The sequence below is a fragment of the Balaenoptera ricei genome, chromosome X (assembly GCF_028023285.1).
Source record: "Balaenoptera ricei isolate mBalRic1 chromosome X, mBalRic1.hap2, whole genome shotgun sequence".
In the NCBI taxonomy this organism is placed as follows: Eukaryota; Metazoa; Chordata; class Mammalia; order Artiodactyla; family Balaenopteridae; genus Balaenoptera; species Balaenoptera ricei.
This window is the reverse complement of record NC_082660.1, coordinates 120,367,679-120,383,035: the sequence shown is the minus strand read 5'-3', so window position 1 is coordinate 120,383,035 and position 15,357 is coordinate 120,367,679. Positions and strand designations below refer to the sequence as shown.

Sequence of the window (15,357 nt, the reverse complement as noted above, 5' to 3'; positions counted from 1 at the left end):
TGGTTCTCAATCAGTATTTATCGAATGAGTGAATAAAAGGCTTTACAGATATTAGCTCACTGAATCCTTACAACAACCCTGGGAGGCAGGTACTATCACACACGTCACCAATGGGGAGAGGCTTAGAAAGGTTAAAGAACTTTCTCAAGATCACAGAATTACTAAACGAAGGGGCAAGAACTCAAAGTCAAGTCTGATCCTGCATAAATCTTAAACCTGAAGGACATTTTAGTATCCTCACAATTGTACTAGACAAATTTAGGGGGAGGTAAGAAAAACTTAAATTCTGGTCTCTGTTTGAAAAGAGGCCAAAAAAAACCCCCAAACAACAACAACAGTAACAAGAGTTAACCTAAGACTGTAAGGTAATGGATACAACTGAATGCCAAACTATGCTACAGGACAGGCAAGATGGAGCCAAAAAGCTTGCAAAGCTGGTGAGGTACATTCGACTTTATGTGAATAGGTAGGTTTTTGTGGGGTTTTTTTGGGGGGGGGCGGGTAAGCGTGGGTATTTGGTTTGGTTTATGTGGAAGGCAGTTAGGGAAGAGAACTGATTCTACTTAAAGACTGAGACTCCACTTAAGAGTGTTATTTTTCCTAAATTATCTTACATTTAATTTTGTTGTTCTTAGTAGAATAAGGAAGAGCCTTCATTTACAAGCTCTTGAGGGAAAAAAGGAGTTTAATCCTTCGAAAATGGACCACCCTCATTTCTTGATGCAGCATTCTAGGAGAAATTAAGTGAGACTGGAGGCTCCTCTGTCCACCACTTAATGATATGTATGACCTTGAATAACTTAGAAACTTTCTAATCCTCTATTTCCTCACCTGTAAAATGGAGCAACTGTCATTAGATAAATATGTAAAATGTACCTAGCACAATGCCTAGCACATAGTAGGTGCTCAACAAACGCCAGGTCCTCCCTGAAGTAATAATCAGGGTTACAAGAACATTATTTTGGTGTATTTTCAATTATCTACAATAACAGCACAGGAATTGTAAGAAAGGGATTTGAACAGTAAAGGGAGAGAAAGGCAGTAACAACATTCAAAGTCTGATTGAGCGCCGGTTGCTATTTAGAGTGTTAAGAGAAAGGCATAATAGAATGAAAAAAAATGGAGAACAGATCCTATAAGATGTGAAATACTGTTTTCTCTAATGAACTTTACACATGCTGGAAGCTTAGTAGCTCTTAAGGTCTATGAAGTTACAGCCAAACACAGAAGTAAAATCTACAAAGGCTTTAGCAACATACACTGCTATACCCATGGAAACAAAGGCAAAACTCTTGAGATACAAGGGAGCTTTCCAGTTGAATACATTAACTAGTGTGCATTCAAGACTAAGATGTCACAACCTTGGCCTTGGATTGTCAGGTCAGAAACCATGCTGATCATGAAGATGAGAAAGAATGACAATATCCAGTTGTGATTGGGGTTGGGATAAACCGGACTGTCTCATATGCTGCAAATGTAAGAAAATTTTTGATCCGGTCTGGTAATACGGATCATAAACCTTAAATAGAGGCATATCCCTTGACCAAGCAATTCCACTTTTTAGGAATGCATCCTAAGGAAATAGATAAGCGCACAATGGTGTATGCATTTACAAACGTTCACACTTAGTAAGAGCAAAATCCTCAATTGTTAGCCATAACAGCAAAATCCTAGAAACAGTACAAAAGTCCAATGGTAGGGATTTGGTTAATAAATTATAATATATGCAGCCACTAAAATAATGATATTTACTAACATAAATGTCTATGCTATGTTACATTTAAAAATCAGTTTACAAGAGTACCTGAAGTGTTGCCCCTTTTTGTTAAAAAAAAATATGTAAAGCACAGCAAGAGGTCTGGCAAGACAGCCCTCAAAAGTGTTAACAACAGTTTTTATTCTTCTTTTGCATATTTTCCATTTTTTTTCTGTACTACATGTTATATACTTTTTAAAAGGAAGAAATGAAATATTAGGGACCTGTCAAAGCTCAAAATTGTCTCATGATTAAAAGAAAACAACCCACATTATATTTTAATATTAAAATGAGGGCCCCTCACTACTTACCTTATATGCAAGCATGACAGCATGGCGGTGGTACCACCACCAAACACCCACACAGTAAAAAACACAATCAGAAGTGTGGTGCTGAACATCATTTGGCGGGCATAAGTGGCAGTATCTCGAATGGCCAAGGCAAATGCCATTGCACCACGAAGGCCTACAAGGGAATGGAAGAAGGACAATGTGAGCTTCATAAATTCAGAGAAATAGGGCACATTCTGAGACCTTAGAAGAGCATGAACAAATACATAATATATTTTAACATACAAAAGTATATACAAACAAATACAAAAAGAATTAGTAGATGATACAGGCATTGATCATTTAACAATTTTTTGAAACCTGTTTTAAAATTTAGTTACACTAAAGTTCACTCTTTTGGGTGTACAGTTCCATGAATTTTGACAAATGTATAGAGGTGTGTGACCACTACTACAAGTGAGACACAGAGCGGTTTCATCGCCCCTCTCCCAAATTCGTTTGTGCTACCCTCTTTTTAGTCTAACCTCTCGTCACCCTACCAAACCCTGGCAACCACTGATCTGCTCTGCATCGCTGGGCTTTTGTCTTTTTGAGAATGTCGCGTAAATGGAACATATGGTATGTAACCATTTGAGCCTGGCTTCTTTCACTCAGCACAATGCCTCTGAAGTCCACGCATGTTGTTGTGTGTATCACTAGTTTGTTCTTTTTAGTGCTGAGGAGCATTCCATGGCATGGATGTACCACAGTTTGCTTAGTCCCTCACTCGCTGGAAGACAGATAGTTGGGCTGTTTGCAGGGTTTGGCAATTACAAATTGCCATAAACATTCACATACAGGTTTTTGTGTGAAAATGCGTCATCTTTACCTCCTCCACTACACATGACATAGTTCCAAACTGGGAATTTGGAACCAGAACATGAAAAAATTCCCATAGAAGGGAATGGCACACTTTTAAAAAGAATTTTCTACTGGAGGTTGCAACTTTAATATTTAAGGGAGTCTCACATTACCAGCATATCATTTCCGTCTAAAATCAAGCTGGTGTATGCACTGTGAGTTGTTTTTTGGAGTAAGCAAGAGAGGGAGTTATAACTTACCAGCAAACATCATCATGTGTTGAAAATTTGATCCAATCTTACTTCTTCTACCCAAATTAAGTAAGAGGGACAAGGGGTAAATATTGGCAGCTCTTCCCAAGAAAATAGCAATCTAAAATTATTAATAGGTTAAGGATAATTCTTTTTATTATGAACATTCTTTACACTATACCTTCAAGATGGTGAAACACTATCTTCAGGAGCTCAGTTTCTAACACGGTCTTTATTTATTTACTTATTTTTTTAATTAAAAAAAATTTTTAACATCTTTACAGGAGTATAATTGCTTTACAATGGTGTGTTAGTTTCTGCTTTATAACAAAGTGAATCAGCTATATGTATACATATATCCCCCTATCTCTTCCCTCTCGCGTCTCCCTCCCTCCCTCCCTATCCCACCCCTCTAGGTGGTCACAAAGCACCGAGCTGATCTCCCTGTGCTATGCAGCTGCTTCCCACTAGCTATCTATTTGACGTTAGGTAGTGTATGTATGTCCATGCCACTCTCCCACTTCGTCCCAGCTTACCCTTTCCCCTCCCTGTAACAGCCTTTAGATTCCACTGTCTGACACAGCACCGTCCAATGGAACTTTCTGCCACGATAGTACTATATCTGTACTGTCCAACATGGTGAGTGCCTGAAGTGTGGCTAGTGTGACTGAAATTTTCATTTAATTTCATTTTAATTAACTTAAATTTAAATAATTACATGTGGTTAGTTGCTACCAAATTGGACAGTGCAGGTCTAAGATACAGGACATTCATTGGATGAATAGGAACATGTTTAAAAACAGAGCTTCTTTGGCATAACCTTAAGATTACTAATATAACAGTCTAGTTCATCTTAACTGACAATGTTGGTAGGGAGAAGAGTAACACTGGCTAAACTTGCCCTTGCTTCCTCAGAACAAAGGGCAGCTCAAACACCTCATACCACTGCAATTCCTGCTAACCTTGATGTACTCCTCTGAGTTTACACCTTCACCCTGCTTCAAAGGGAAGGCTTAATTGAAATTAAGAATGGTTTTAACTAGAAACCAATTTTAGTGTGTTTTTCTCCAGTTTGCTCTCCATAGAGACTATTGCTTTAAAATACAATTTTGGTTTCAGGGGTTACAATACAATCTCCACCTCATTTTCTGAAAGGAATATAAAGGAAAATCTAAGATTAAAAACAAAAGAAGGTGGGAAAAAAACAAAAGAAGGTGGGGGAAAACAGTGCTGACCTAAGTGACTTTGGAAATGGGTGGAGTTTGTAGGACTAAAGGCAAAAGGAACTGCACATAAGCATTATATGCTCATTGATAAAGCTGCTTCCCATGGGAGCACTGGGTAACAATCCTGATATTACTATGCATGCTGGAATGGAACAGTTAAGTAATGGATGGTAGGAGGTGGGAGCCAGGTTTCCCACTATTGGAATGGGGATTCACAGATCAGCAGGGGAGGAGGCTAGAATGACCCATATGGTAACGGATTAGGGTTGGAGACACTGGTATCTGGCTTAATAGAAATACAGATGGCTACCTATGTAAATATTTATAGATACACATATATTCAGGAGCTAATATATACATATATATTCCTTCTCTGTCAGCTGGAAGGGCTTAGAAGCCAGGACACCCAGTAGCACTGAGCATACCTAGAGCCCAGATCTTGGTTTCTAATACCATTCCCCAATAAAAGGAACCAGGGCTCCTTGGAGAAATGGCTGATTCTAGGGCTGGGGCAGAAAATATATAAGATGAGCCTGAAGCACCTTACAGTTCCAGAAAGTGAGGAAGCACTCACAAAAGTTTAAACAAAATCAAAAACAAAACAAAACAAAAAAACACAAGGGACACAGGAGCCCACTGAAAGAGCTTCTAGTGGCCAAAGCTGGAACAGGTCAAGCAACACAATTTTAAAAGAAGTACTGTATTATAACCTGAAGTATAAAATAAATATCCATGAGTTCGTACTGATATCAATAAGTGATAGCTTAAAACAATAAATGGGGAAGAATAGAAAAATCTCCAGTGGAAAGAATGTCAAATCATTTTCTAGATACTCTGTCTTCGAGGCAGTGGAACTGAACTTCCCAGTCCCTAAGTGTGGCTCCTTGTAGTGACTCCCTTCTAAGCAGTACAACATAGAAAGGGGGGAAATTGAGGAACTGCACAATGAAGCAACCTGACAAACACTATCTAGGCCAAGTGACTAAGACTTACACCAACATTATTAACATGCTGATAAGTATGTGCCCTTGCCATGATGTTATGAGAATGGCACTTTACTTATATGGTCTTCCTCCCAAAGAACGCACAAGCCCGGTCTAAACACGGGAAAAACATCAGGCAAATTCCAATCGTGGGACATGCTGCAAAATACCTGACCAGTACCCCCTCAAAATTGTCAAAGGTCATCAAAAACAAGGAATGTCTGAGAAACTGTCACAGTCAACTGGAACCTCCAGAGGCATGATGACTCAACAAAATGTGGCAGTCTGGATGGGACTTTGGATGAGAACAAGGACATTAGGGAAAAACTCTGGGGATCTGAATAAAGTATGAACTTCAGTTAATAATAATGTATCAACATTGGTTTATTAATTGTGACAAGCATGCCATGCTAATGTAAGATGTTAATAATAGGGGAAACTGGGTGTGGGGTATATGAGAACTTTCTGTATTCACAATTTTTCTGTAAATCTAAAACTAGTTTAGAATCCAAAGGTTATTAAAAGTAGTGATTCCCTGAAAAAAAAAAACAATAAACAAGAAAATAAAACAGTAACAACAAAACATGTGGGTCAATGTGGCAGTGACCACTAGTTATATCCCCAATAGCTATTTTTTCTTCCCTCAATAGTAGTAGATACTCCTCCCCGTCACCTCCAATTTTCATCTGAGTATATAGACACCCAGCCTCCTCTGCTGGAAGGTGTAGCCCATGGGTGTTAGGTGGAAGTGGTGTGTGCATATTCTGGTGGGGGTGAGCCACCTGGGACCCTAAGAACAAGGGCAACTCCCTAAGGATGCTCGTAAGGCTGCTTGGGTCCCTGATGACTTTGTGGAGCAGAGCTTGCCACATCAGTCCAGACTTTCCCATGAGAAAGAAACACACTTCTATCCTCTTTAAACCTTGGTTAACTTGGGTCATTGCCACATGAAACCAAACCTATATCCTAACAAATATAGCCAGCAAGAGAACAACTCTCTCCTGGTAAGAGTCAATTTCCATGGTAGGATTCTGTATTGAGGAACTTCAATTCCTAACAGACTCAGAAACCTATAGAGAATATTTAGCCTTGTTTCTGGATAAGTATAGTGGATCAAGCCACTTGACTGCTCAAAAAATTTCTCATAGACTAGCAGGATATGAAGTTACTGATCTCATGGGAGTCTTCCAGCTAAGGTTCTTCTCTTATGAATAAGGCTTTATCTTTTTTTGCCTGAAGTTAATTCTCAGAAGACTAAGACTCTGCAGAATGGCATTTCAGTAATACTTCACTTTCTAACACAGATCCTACTTAGAGCTTTAATTAAAGAAATATTTCTGCCAATCTCTTTTGGCAGAATCTTCATTCTGAGGTGGTTTTTTAAAAACAGTACTTCTTTTGAAAATCACTAATTCAAACATCCCTCTCTCTGACCACATTGTTTCATGTTCATCTATCCCGGGTAAATTCTTCCACCTCACTGGGACTTCCAGTCCAAAGATCCTGCTACTTTCCCATCAGTCAGTCCTCTCCCTTCTTCATTTCCTTTTTTAGCCACATCTTAACAAAACTCATTCCAATACCCTGCATTCACTTACCCCTCTGTTTTCATTGCACCGACTTGACAAAACTCCAAACTCAGAAGGACTCAGCTATCTATTTTCTCCACGCTTACAGCTAAATTCTCCTGGACAAAGTCATACAACGGGGCAGATTGATTCTACTGTTAATACTTATTCCTCAAACTCAAATGGGTCCCTAACACTGCTCAGCGATTCTACTGCATTCCTTTGGTCAACTCACTTTCCCACTCTTGCAACCGCTATTTCCAAACCTTCTCCTCAAAACTCCTATCACCTATGGGAGCCAGCCTCCTAGACGGTTCCCTAGTATTCACACCCTTGCGTAGCCTCCGCTAACACTGTACCAGGTTTTGTCTGTGTGACCAATAGAAAATGGCAGAAGGGATGATGGTACATCACCTCCAAGATTAGGTCATAAAAGGCACTTTGGCCTCCATCTTGGTGCTCTCTCAGCTCACCCCCTCTGGGGAAAGCTATGTTGTGAGCTGCCCCATGGAGAGGTCCATGTGGAGAAGAACTGAAGCCTCCAGCTAACAGCCGTGTCAGTGAGGCTGGGGTGGCTCCTCCATCCCTAGTCAAGTCTCGAGAGAGTGAAGCCCCAGCCCAGAGCATGACTACAACCTCATGAGGGATCCTTGAGCCAGAACCAGCAGTGAAGCTGATCCTGGATTCCTGACTCTCAGAAACCATGTGAAATAATACATGTTTGTGGTTTTAAGCTGCTAAATTTTAGGGTAATTTGTTATATAATAGACAACTGATAGGCCACCTGCTCCTATCTCACTTTCAGCAGATGATCTCACCTCCTACTTTACAGATATAAATAGAAGTAATCAGACAGGAACGCCATCTTGCAAATGTACCCTCATCTCTACATACCCTACCCTTTCCTGGAACAATGGCGGAGCTGTGCTCCCGCCCACTGAAGGCCCGCCCGTCCCCACGTGCTTTGGATTCCATCTCCTCCTGCCTTCTCATGAGGCTGGCACTATTGATTGCTGTCTTTCATGTAATCAGCTTCTCCTTTTCAGCTGGGTTTTAAAAACTCAACGAGAGCGAGAGCGAGAGCGAGAGCGAGAGAGAGAGAGAGAGAGAGAGAGAGAGAGAGAGAGAGAGAGAGGGAGAGAGAGGGAGAGAGATGGGGGGAGGGAGGGGGGAAGGAGGGAGAGGTGGGTGAGCCTCCTTCCATCTTTCATCATCTTTCAACGACTGCCCTGTGGCACAGACTGCAAACTGCTCCCCACCATCCAATCTCTCTTTCTTCCCTTCAGTAATAGAGGACAAACAGTTTTACCTTTTGGGGTTGGCGGAATGGCAGGAGCCTTTTTTTCTGTCATTTCAATCTGTCAGTATTATTTGTGCGATAAACAAAAATGGAAATAGAATAGAATAGATAAAAAAGTTGAAATCCTTATTTGCTTTACTCAGAGGAAAATTTTACATATTTAAGTGTGTTCTTGTCAATCACCCCTCCAGAAAACCCATGCAAATCTCAATTTAAAAAGAAGTTTCCAAAATGGAACACATAATAAAGGATACAAATGCTCCTACTACAAATGTTGGGTTAAAGACATGACTCTGGAATGTGAACAGTGTCAGTCCCATGTAGGAGAAGATGAAATTCTCTGCCAAGAAATTGAGAAGCTCAAACAACTGAAACGAAATTTTAAAAGGTTAGTCCAGTAAATAAAGTTACATAATTTGAAAACATGAGTATTACTAAGATATTGAAACAGATACTTCAAATATGTAACGTTCATGTATATCCCCCAAAACTTATGATTCAGAGGGGAGCGAATGTAGAGATGACATTTTTCTGGTCCCACAGAAAAAGCCAGAAATGTTACCCCTTCACTTTTCCAATCAGCTTCCCTTCTTCAATCCCCATAGTCAGTCATTCTTATCCTCATCCTGCAAACCCTGCCAATTTTTCTTTGCTGTCCCTGCCACTGCCTTAGTCTAACTTTCATCACTTCCCACCCATAACGCTGTGAAAGGGCCCTAACTGGTAACCCTGCAATCCCTAAAAATATGGCAGTTCCAAGACACGTCCTTCTTTACGGGCTGTAAGATCCAGTTCAAATCCTTTTATCCTGGCACAGAATGCTTCATGACGACTCTCACAACACCACCTTGCCATGTGATTTCACTTTCTACATGGGTCTCAGCCCTCACTGAGGGAGTAAGGGCTTACACATTATAGTCTGGTGCTCTGTACCCTCCCCTGCTGCCTGCCCACCTCCACCTGTTCACATCACTGTGATGAAAAGGCCACAACTAGAAGCATGAAAATTACGAAAGAAGAAATCTCATTGGTAAAGGCAAATATACAATAAAGATAATAAATCAACCATATTTAAAGCTAGTAGGAAGGTTAAAAGACAAAAGTAGTAAAATAATCTATATCTGCAATAAGTAGTTAAGGGATACATAAAACAAAAGGATGTAAAATATGATGTCAAAAATAGTAAACGTGGTGGGGGTAAAATGCATTTGAACTTAAGAGCTCAGCAAATATATGCATTCCACTGTTCACTGCAGCATTATTTACGATAGCCAAGATACAGAAGCAACCTAACTGCCTATCAATAGATGAATGGATAAAGAAGATGTGGTATGTGTGTGTGTGTGTGTGTGTGTGTGTGTGTGTGTGTGTGTGTGTACCCAATGGAATATCACTCAACCATGAAAAGGAATGAATTCTTCCCATTTGCAACGACATGAATGGACCTAGAGGGTATTATGCTAAGTATAATAAGTCAGAGAAAGACAAGTACTATATGATTTCACTTATGTGTGGAATCTAAAAACCAAAAAAAAGAAGAAATATAACAACACAGAAAAAGAGTTATAGATACAGAGAACAAACAGGTGCTGGCCAGAGGAGATGGGGGTGGGGGAAGGAAAGAAATAGGTGAGGGAGATTAAGAGGTACAAATTTCAAGTTGCAAAATAAATGAGTCACGGGGATGAAATGTACAGTGTGGGGAATATAGTCAGTAACTATGTAATATCTTTGTATGGTAACAGATGGTAATTAGACTTATGGTGATCATTTTGAAATGTATAGAAAAACCAAATTGCTATGTTGTATAACAGGAACTAACATAGTGTTGTGGGTCAATGATACTTCAAAACAAACAGACAAACTCATAGAAAAGAAATCAGATTTGTGGTTACCAAAGGCAAGTTGTGGGGAGAGGGGGAATTGGATGAAGGTGGTCAAAAGGTACAAGCTTTCAGTTATAAGATAAATAAGTACTAGGGATGTAATGTACAACATGATAAATAGAATCAACACTGCTGTATGTTATATATGAAAATTGTTAAGACAGTAAATCCTAAGCGTTCTCATCACAAGAAAAAATTTTTTTTTCTATTTCTTTAATGTTGTATCTATATGAGATGATGTGGTCATCATTTCATGATGTATGTAAGTCAAATCATTACGCTGCACACCTTAAACTTAGACAGTGCTGTATGCCAATTAGATCTCAATAAAACTGGAAGGAAAAAAAGCCATTAGACAAGGGAAACAAGGAAAGGAAGCTAACTGACTGACCACTGGAGCCACAATAATAACAGCCCCTGGCTATTCTGCTGACCTATCTATACCCTAAAAGCTGTCACCCTTCAATCTGACAATCCCATCTATTTCTGGAGTCAACAGAAGAGGAGTTGAAATGAGCAGACATCACTTTGAACAGAACAAAGATTATTTTTCAGTAAAGAAAAAATTTGTTTTGCTGCAAGGAGGAAAAGTTTATTCACAAACTATAAAGTTTCTCTTACCTGTTTAGTTCTATGTTGAGACTCCGTGGACAAATTATTGTATGTATAATGGGCCTGTGTGATGCCACAAAACAACACTGCAACCACACCTATAAATACAACAAGTTCCAAGTTCACATAAAAGGGGAGTTCCCAACTTTTATACGGAGGCTCTTATTTTATAGAAGTAAATTAGATGCTTAGTGTTAAAATTTTCAGTTGTGACTTACTTTGTTGAGAGGAACCACTTCCACTGAAAATCTTTTACATTCTAAAGCGACAGCATAAATCCCAACCCTAACAAGTGTGTTCAAACACTAGAGGAGTTGGTCCACACACAGAAAAAATATCACTGGCTAAGTCCCCCCTTGTAAGGGTTTACAATTAAAAGGAAAAAGTAACCTACCTGTGAAACCCCATGCTTCAGCCAAGAGGAAGGTACTCCAGGACATCAAGAAGAACAGGCCTGTCTCCAACAACTGGAACTCTCGTAATTTGGTGAACTTTGTCACGTAAGACTGTCAAGGTTGATAACAAGATCTCATAATACAGAAGTGTGACTAGAAAAAATAGTAGTCGAAGCAAAGCAAGCATAAAAGCAAAAGAAGTGTTCTCCAGTCTCTAACACAAAAGTCACAGAATAAGGAGGTACCAAAGCAAAGAAACTCTGAATACAAGCATTGTACTAAGGAGTCAGCAGCCTTCCCTTCCATGAGAAAGTCCTACAGCTTAGTCCATCCAATTGTTTTATGGGTATCACATGCCTTGCTAGAAACCACACAGTAAAGAATAGACATGACAGTAAAGGACAGGAGTGACAGATCAGATACGCAACATGCCAACTCTATTAATTTGTGACCCAAAGCAAGACAGCTTCCATAATGATAGCAATATACATCTATTAAAAAATATGTCATTTCCATGAGATTTCATGTTTATTTAATCCTCTAACACCTCTGTGATGTGGAGTATTCCATGATGAAGAAACTGAGGCACATCCCTCACTCATACTAGTCTAACAAGTATATGTTACTTGCCAGTGGAAGGGCCCGTGTCAAGCTGTGGCGAATCTCAGGCTGGAGTCTACATTCACTTCAACAAGTGTGTACTACAACACAAAGATCAAGTTCCTTAAGGAACTCATGCTAGGGAAGAAATCCTGGTCCTTCTTCAGAACTCTTTTCACTGTCCTTTTATGCCTCAGTTCGTCTGTAAAAAGCCCGAAGACAAGTTTCTTCCACCACAAAGCTGAAGTATAGAAAATGAATATATTCTCAGAAAAAGTACTTGTTTTATATGAAAGTACCTTTGAAGTTTTAGAGCTGGAAGCTCTTTAGAGATCAAGCCCCACTCATCTTCCCTGCTGTCCCAGCCCTCTACCTTCCTACACTGAGGTCCCATGAGGTGAAGTGTCAACGCTTCTATATCAGAAGCTCCAAAAGGCAGAGGCCACATCTGTCTTGTTTATCTTTGATACACAGGGCATAGCATGTGGCATGTAGCAGGCAATCAAGAATTTTTTTTGAAGAATGAAACACTGATATAAAAAGGAAAACTGAAGTTCCAGAATTTTAGGGATATTTGCACTTAAAGAATCCAATAACAGAAAATTTAGATCCATTTATTAAACTATCATTTTCTATTATATTTTAACTTGTGGAAGTAAAACTACAATGAGTAAGAAAAAAAGAGGGTTTTTTTGAATGAATACAAGAATGACTTGCTCAATATTTCTAACAGCAAATTAGTGGCAGTCTGTAGGACTCGAGAGCAGAAGGTTAAAATTGGTGAGACTTGAGATGAACTCCCAGCTATCCTAACCTGGGAACCTTATTTTGTTCAACTGGCATCGAGGTCATACGTTCCTACTTGTCCTATTAAACGAAGAGCAAAAGACTGCCAGGCTGAACAGCCGCATAGAACAAGCAGAGGCTCTTTGGAATATATCTACCTTTGTATCAATTTAGTCTACAACCTTAAAGTTCACCCCCATATAAAGCAGAAACTAACACACCATTGTAAAGCAATTATACTCCAATAAAGATGTTAAAAAATAAAAAAATAAAGTGGATGGATCTTTAAAAAAAAAAAAAGTTCACCCCCAAAGGGTCACTGTGTCCAATTAGAATTCTGTAGTGAGTGTTTGAGGGCATGAAGTCCTACACAAAACAATGAAATTCTTTTATTTATTTATTGGTAAAGATGATTGCCTAATGTTTTCAAAGTACTTGTTTATAAGGTTCATAATTATAACACGATGTCAATTATGGAACTAGTGGAGACCATGGAACACAGTATTCAATGACTCTGTGAGGTTAACAAGAAAAGATAAATATAATAAAAGGATATTAAAGCTGTCACCACTCCAGTAGCAGCACCCATCGCGAAAGAGCCACTGAAGATTCCAAGGAAAATCCCAATAGACTTGAACATGGCTGTGACATCAAAGGTGTGGCTGTTGTCTCCAGCGGGCTGGTATGCTACTATTGAGCTACAAAAGAGAGATGGTTCTTACTTCTAGAAGCAACTTTTACTTTTAAAACATTATCTAAAAAAAGAGTAAAATAAATTTTAAAAAATTACCTAGTGTAGAGCTTGAAGATGAAATCAGAGGGCGTAAAACCCAAAAACTTTGGATTTGAATTGCCAAAATAAGGTTGGACCAAGCCTTTTCCTCCAGCCTCAAGATACTGTGCAGTACTATTCTTTTGTGACTCTGTTTACGACTTACTGGTACTGAGTGCCTGAAAGCCCTAATGTACTAATGTGAACAAACTAATGAAAAATTCCCCGTATTTCCAACAGAGGCATAAGAATATAAAGAATATTGTTCAATACTCAACCCGGTCACATTTTGTTTTTCCTGTGGGAAAAAAAAAGATGACTAAAGTACCCTTTCAACTTTCAGAATACCAGAATGGGCCCAATGCCTCCTATCTATTCATTCACTGAAATGGACTTTTATAGATAAAAGGGCTTGAAAGGCCTGCCAAGGAATTAGAATCCACTTGACAGTACTTTTAGCATACCCAGCTGGATCCTCCACCTCAAACTTCTGAAAGAAAGTCACTCTGTAAGAGGCCAAGACAAGCAATTAGAAGGGACACTCTCCATCTTGAACTCACAGTTCAAACCTAGTCTAAAAATACTTCTTTTAAAACAGCCGCCCCAGGAAGTAAATACAGCGGAGAAAATCACTGTTGCTAGTGGGTCTCTGGCAAGAGCGCCTACCATTACTAAATCAGTTCTCATCTCAGTTAATTGAGGTGCCAGTGCTTTTATAATAAATCCAGACTCAAAGACATCACGCAAGTCATGTCGAAGAAAAGAAGCAGAAAAAACACATTCCGAAGAATATAATGAATTCTCCCTGTGGTTACTGCAATGTTTTTTACGGTTCAAGGCTAAAAAATGGCCTTGCTATGCCATGTTTACCAAGTTCTCTTCATACCTCCCTGGTTAAGCTAAAAAACAGAACAAAACAAAACAAAATCTAAGACCAAGCTAAAATTTCCTAATTTTACCTATTTTATTGAAGTATGACTCTAACATGAATTTCTGGTAATGGCATCTAGAAATTTCTGAGACTCAATCTGAATTGAAAAATTTAAACATTTGCATTTAAATCTTCAAAGTGACCAGATCATTTTGGGACCGGTAGATTTGATATTATTTCAGTGAATAGGAAATGGCCTTTAATGTCATGCTATCTTACCTACACATAAAGGGCCCCACCACTGTAAATGAGATTTGACTACATTATAGCATGAAAATATAGCGGCTGGCTGGAGAAAAGAAAGGATATCGCTACAATAACCTTCCTCCCTGGCGATAGTTTTCAAAATGCTGGCAAGAACAAAATATCGATGCCATGCCTCCTGAGACTGCTTTCCCTGGATTGGTTCATGGAAATTCAAGATTCACACTAATCATTATTTTATTCTTTAATCACTAAAATGTATAAGAACACAGGAAAAGCATGGTGGGCTAAGAAGAGATGACAGGTTTGTTTTCTTCCTTTTCAGTCAAATGTTGGCCTCTGGATTGAAATCTTAATTCATCTTTTCTACATCAGTCAACATTTTATCTTGAGGCAGTAGCATTTTTATGAAGACTTTAAAAAAAATTCTGAGAGTAAAACAATGTACAATTTAGGGGGAAAAATCACCCCATCATTCCACTACCCTGACAAATCTATTATTTTCCTTCTGTATTTCTTTCCCCTCTTTTTGTTACATGCATGCTATTTCATGTTTAGTTGTAATCATAGTGAACATATGGTTTTGAATTCTGCTTCTTCAACTGACAATGACATAAGAACTATTACAGTCTCTCTAACCGTGGTTTTTTAAGACTTCAAAAATGATCCAAATGGATATAACATAATTTATTTAACCATTTCCTCTCTGTTGGACATTTAAAAGTTTTGCTTCTAATATTTTTGCTACTATAAATAACAGTGTGAAAGAACTTATTTGTGCTTTCTACAAATTTTGGACGATTTTCCTGTGCTACATTCCTAGAAATAGGGTAGTACTATACCTATGGCTCCTTTTACATGTTGAACAATGGCTTTCAAATAGATCTGTATTACATTTCAGGAGGGAAATATGACTACATCTCTCAATGTTTTAGTGATCATATCCATTGGCCTAGA

The 15,357-nt window shown here is 38.8% G+C and overlaps 1 protein-coding gene across 2 annotated transcripts in view; it reads right to left on the bottom strand.

The window, feature by feature from the left end:
• Window positions 1-15,357, bottom strand: part of SLC9A6 (solute carrier family 9 member A6) — a 53,566-nt gene that overhangs the window by 20,373 nt on the left and 17,836 nt on the right. For both annotated transcript variants that reach the window (XM_059910866.1, XM_059910865.1), the window contains exons 7-12: window positions 13,050-13,191; window positions 11,107-11,212; window positions 10,722-10,810; window positions 8,469-8,582; window positions 3,147-3,258; window positions 2,068-2,221 (exon numbers count right to left, since the gene is read on the bottom strand). In XM_059910866.1, coding sequence (XP_059766849.1) covers window positions 2,068-2,221; window positions 3,147-3,258; window positions 8,469-8,582; window positions 10,722-10,810; window positions 11,107-11,212; window positions 13,050-13,191 — 717 coding nt within the window. The remainder of the gene's footprint in view (window positions 1-2,067; window positions 2,222-3,146; window positions 3,259-8,468; window positions 8,583-10,721; window positions 10,811-11,106; window positions 11,213-13,049; window positions 13,192-15,357) is intronic.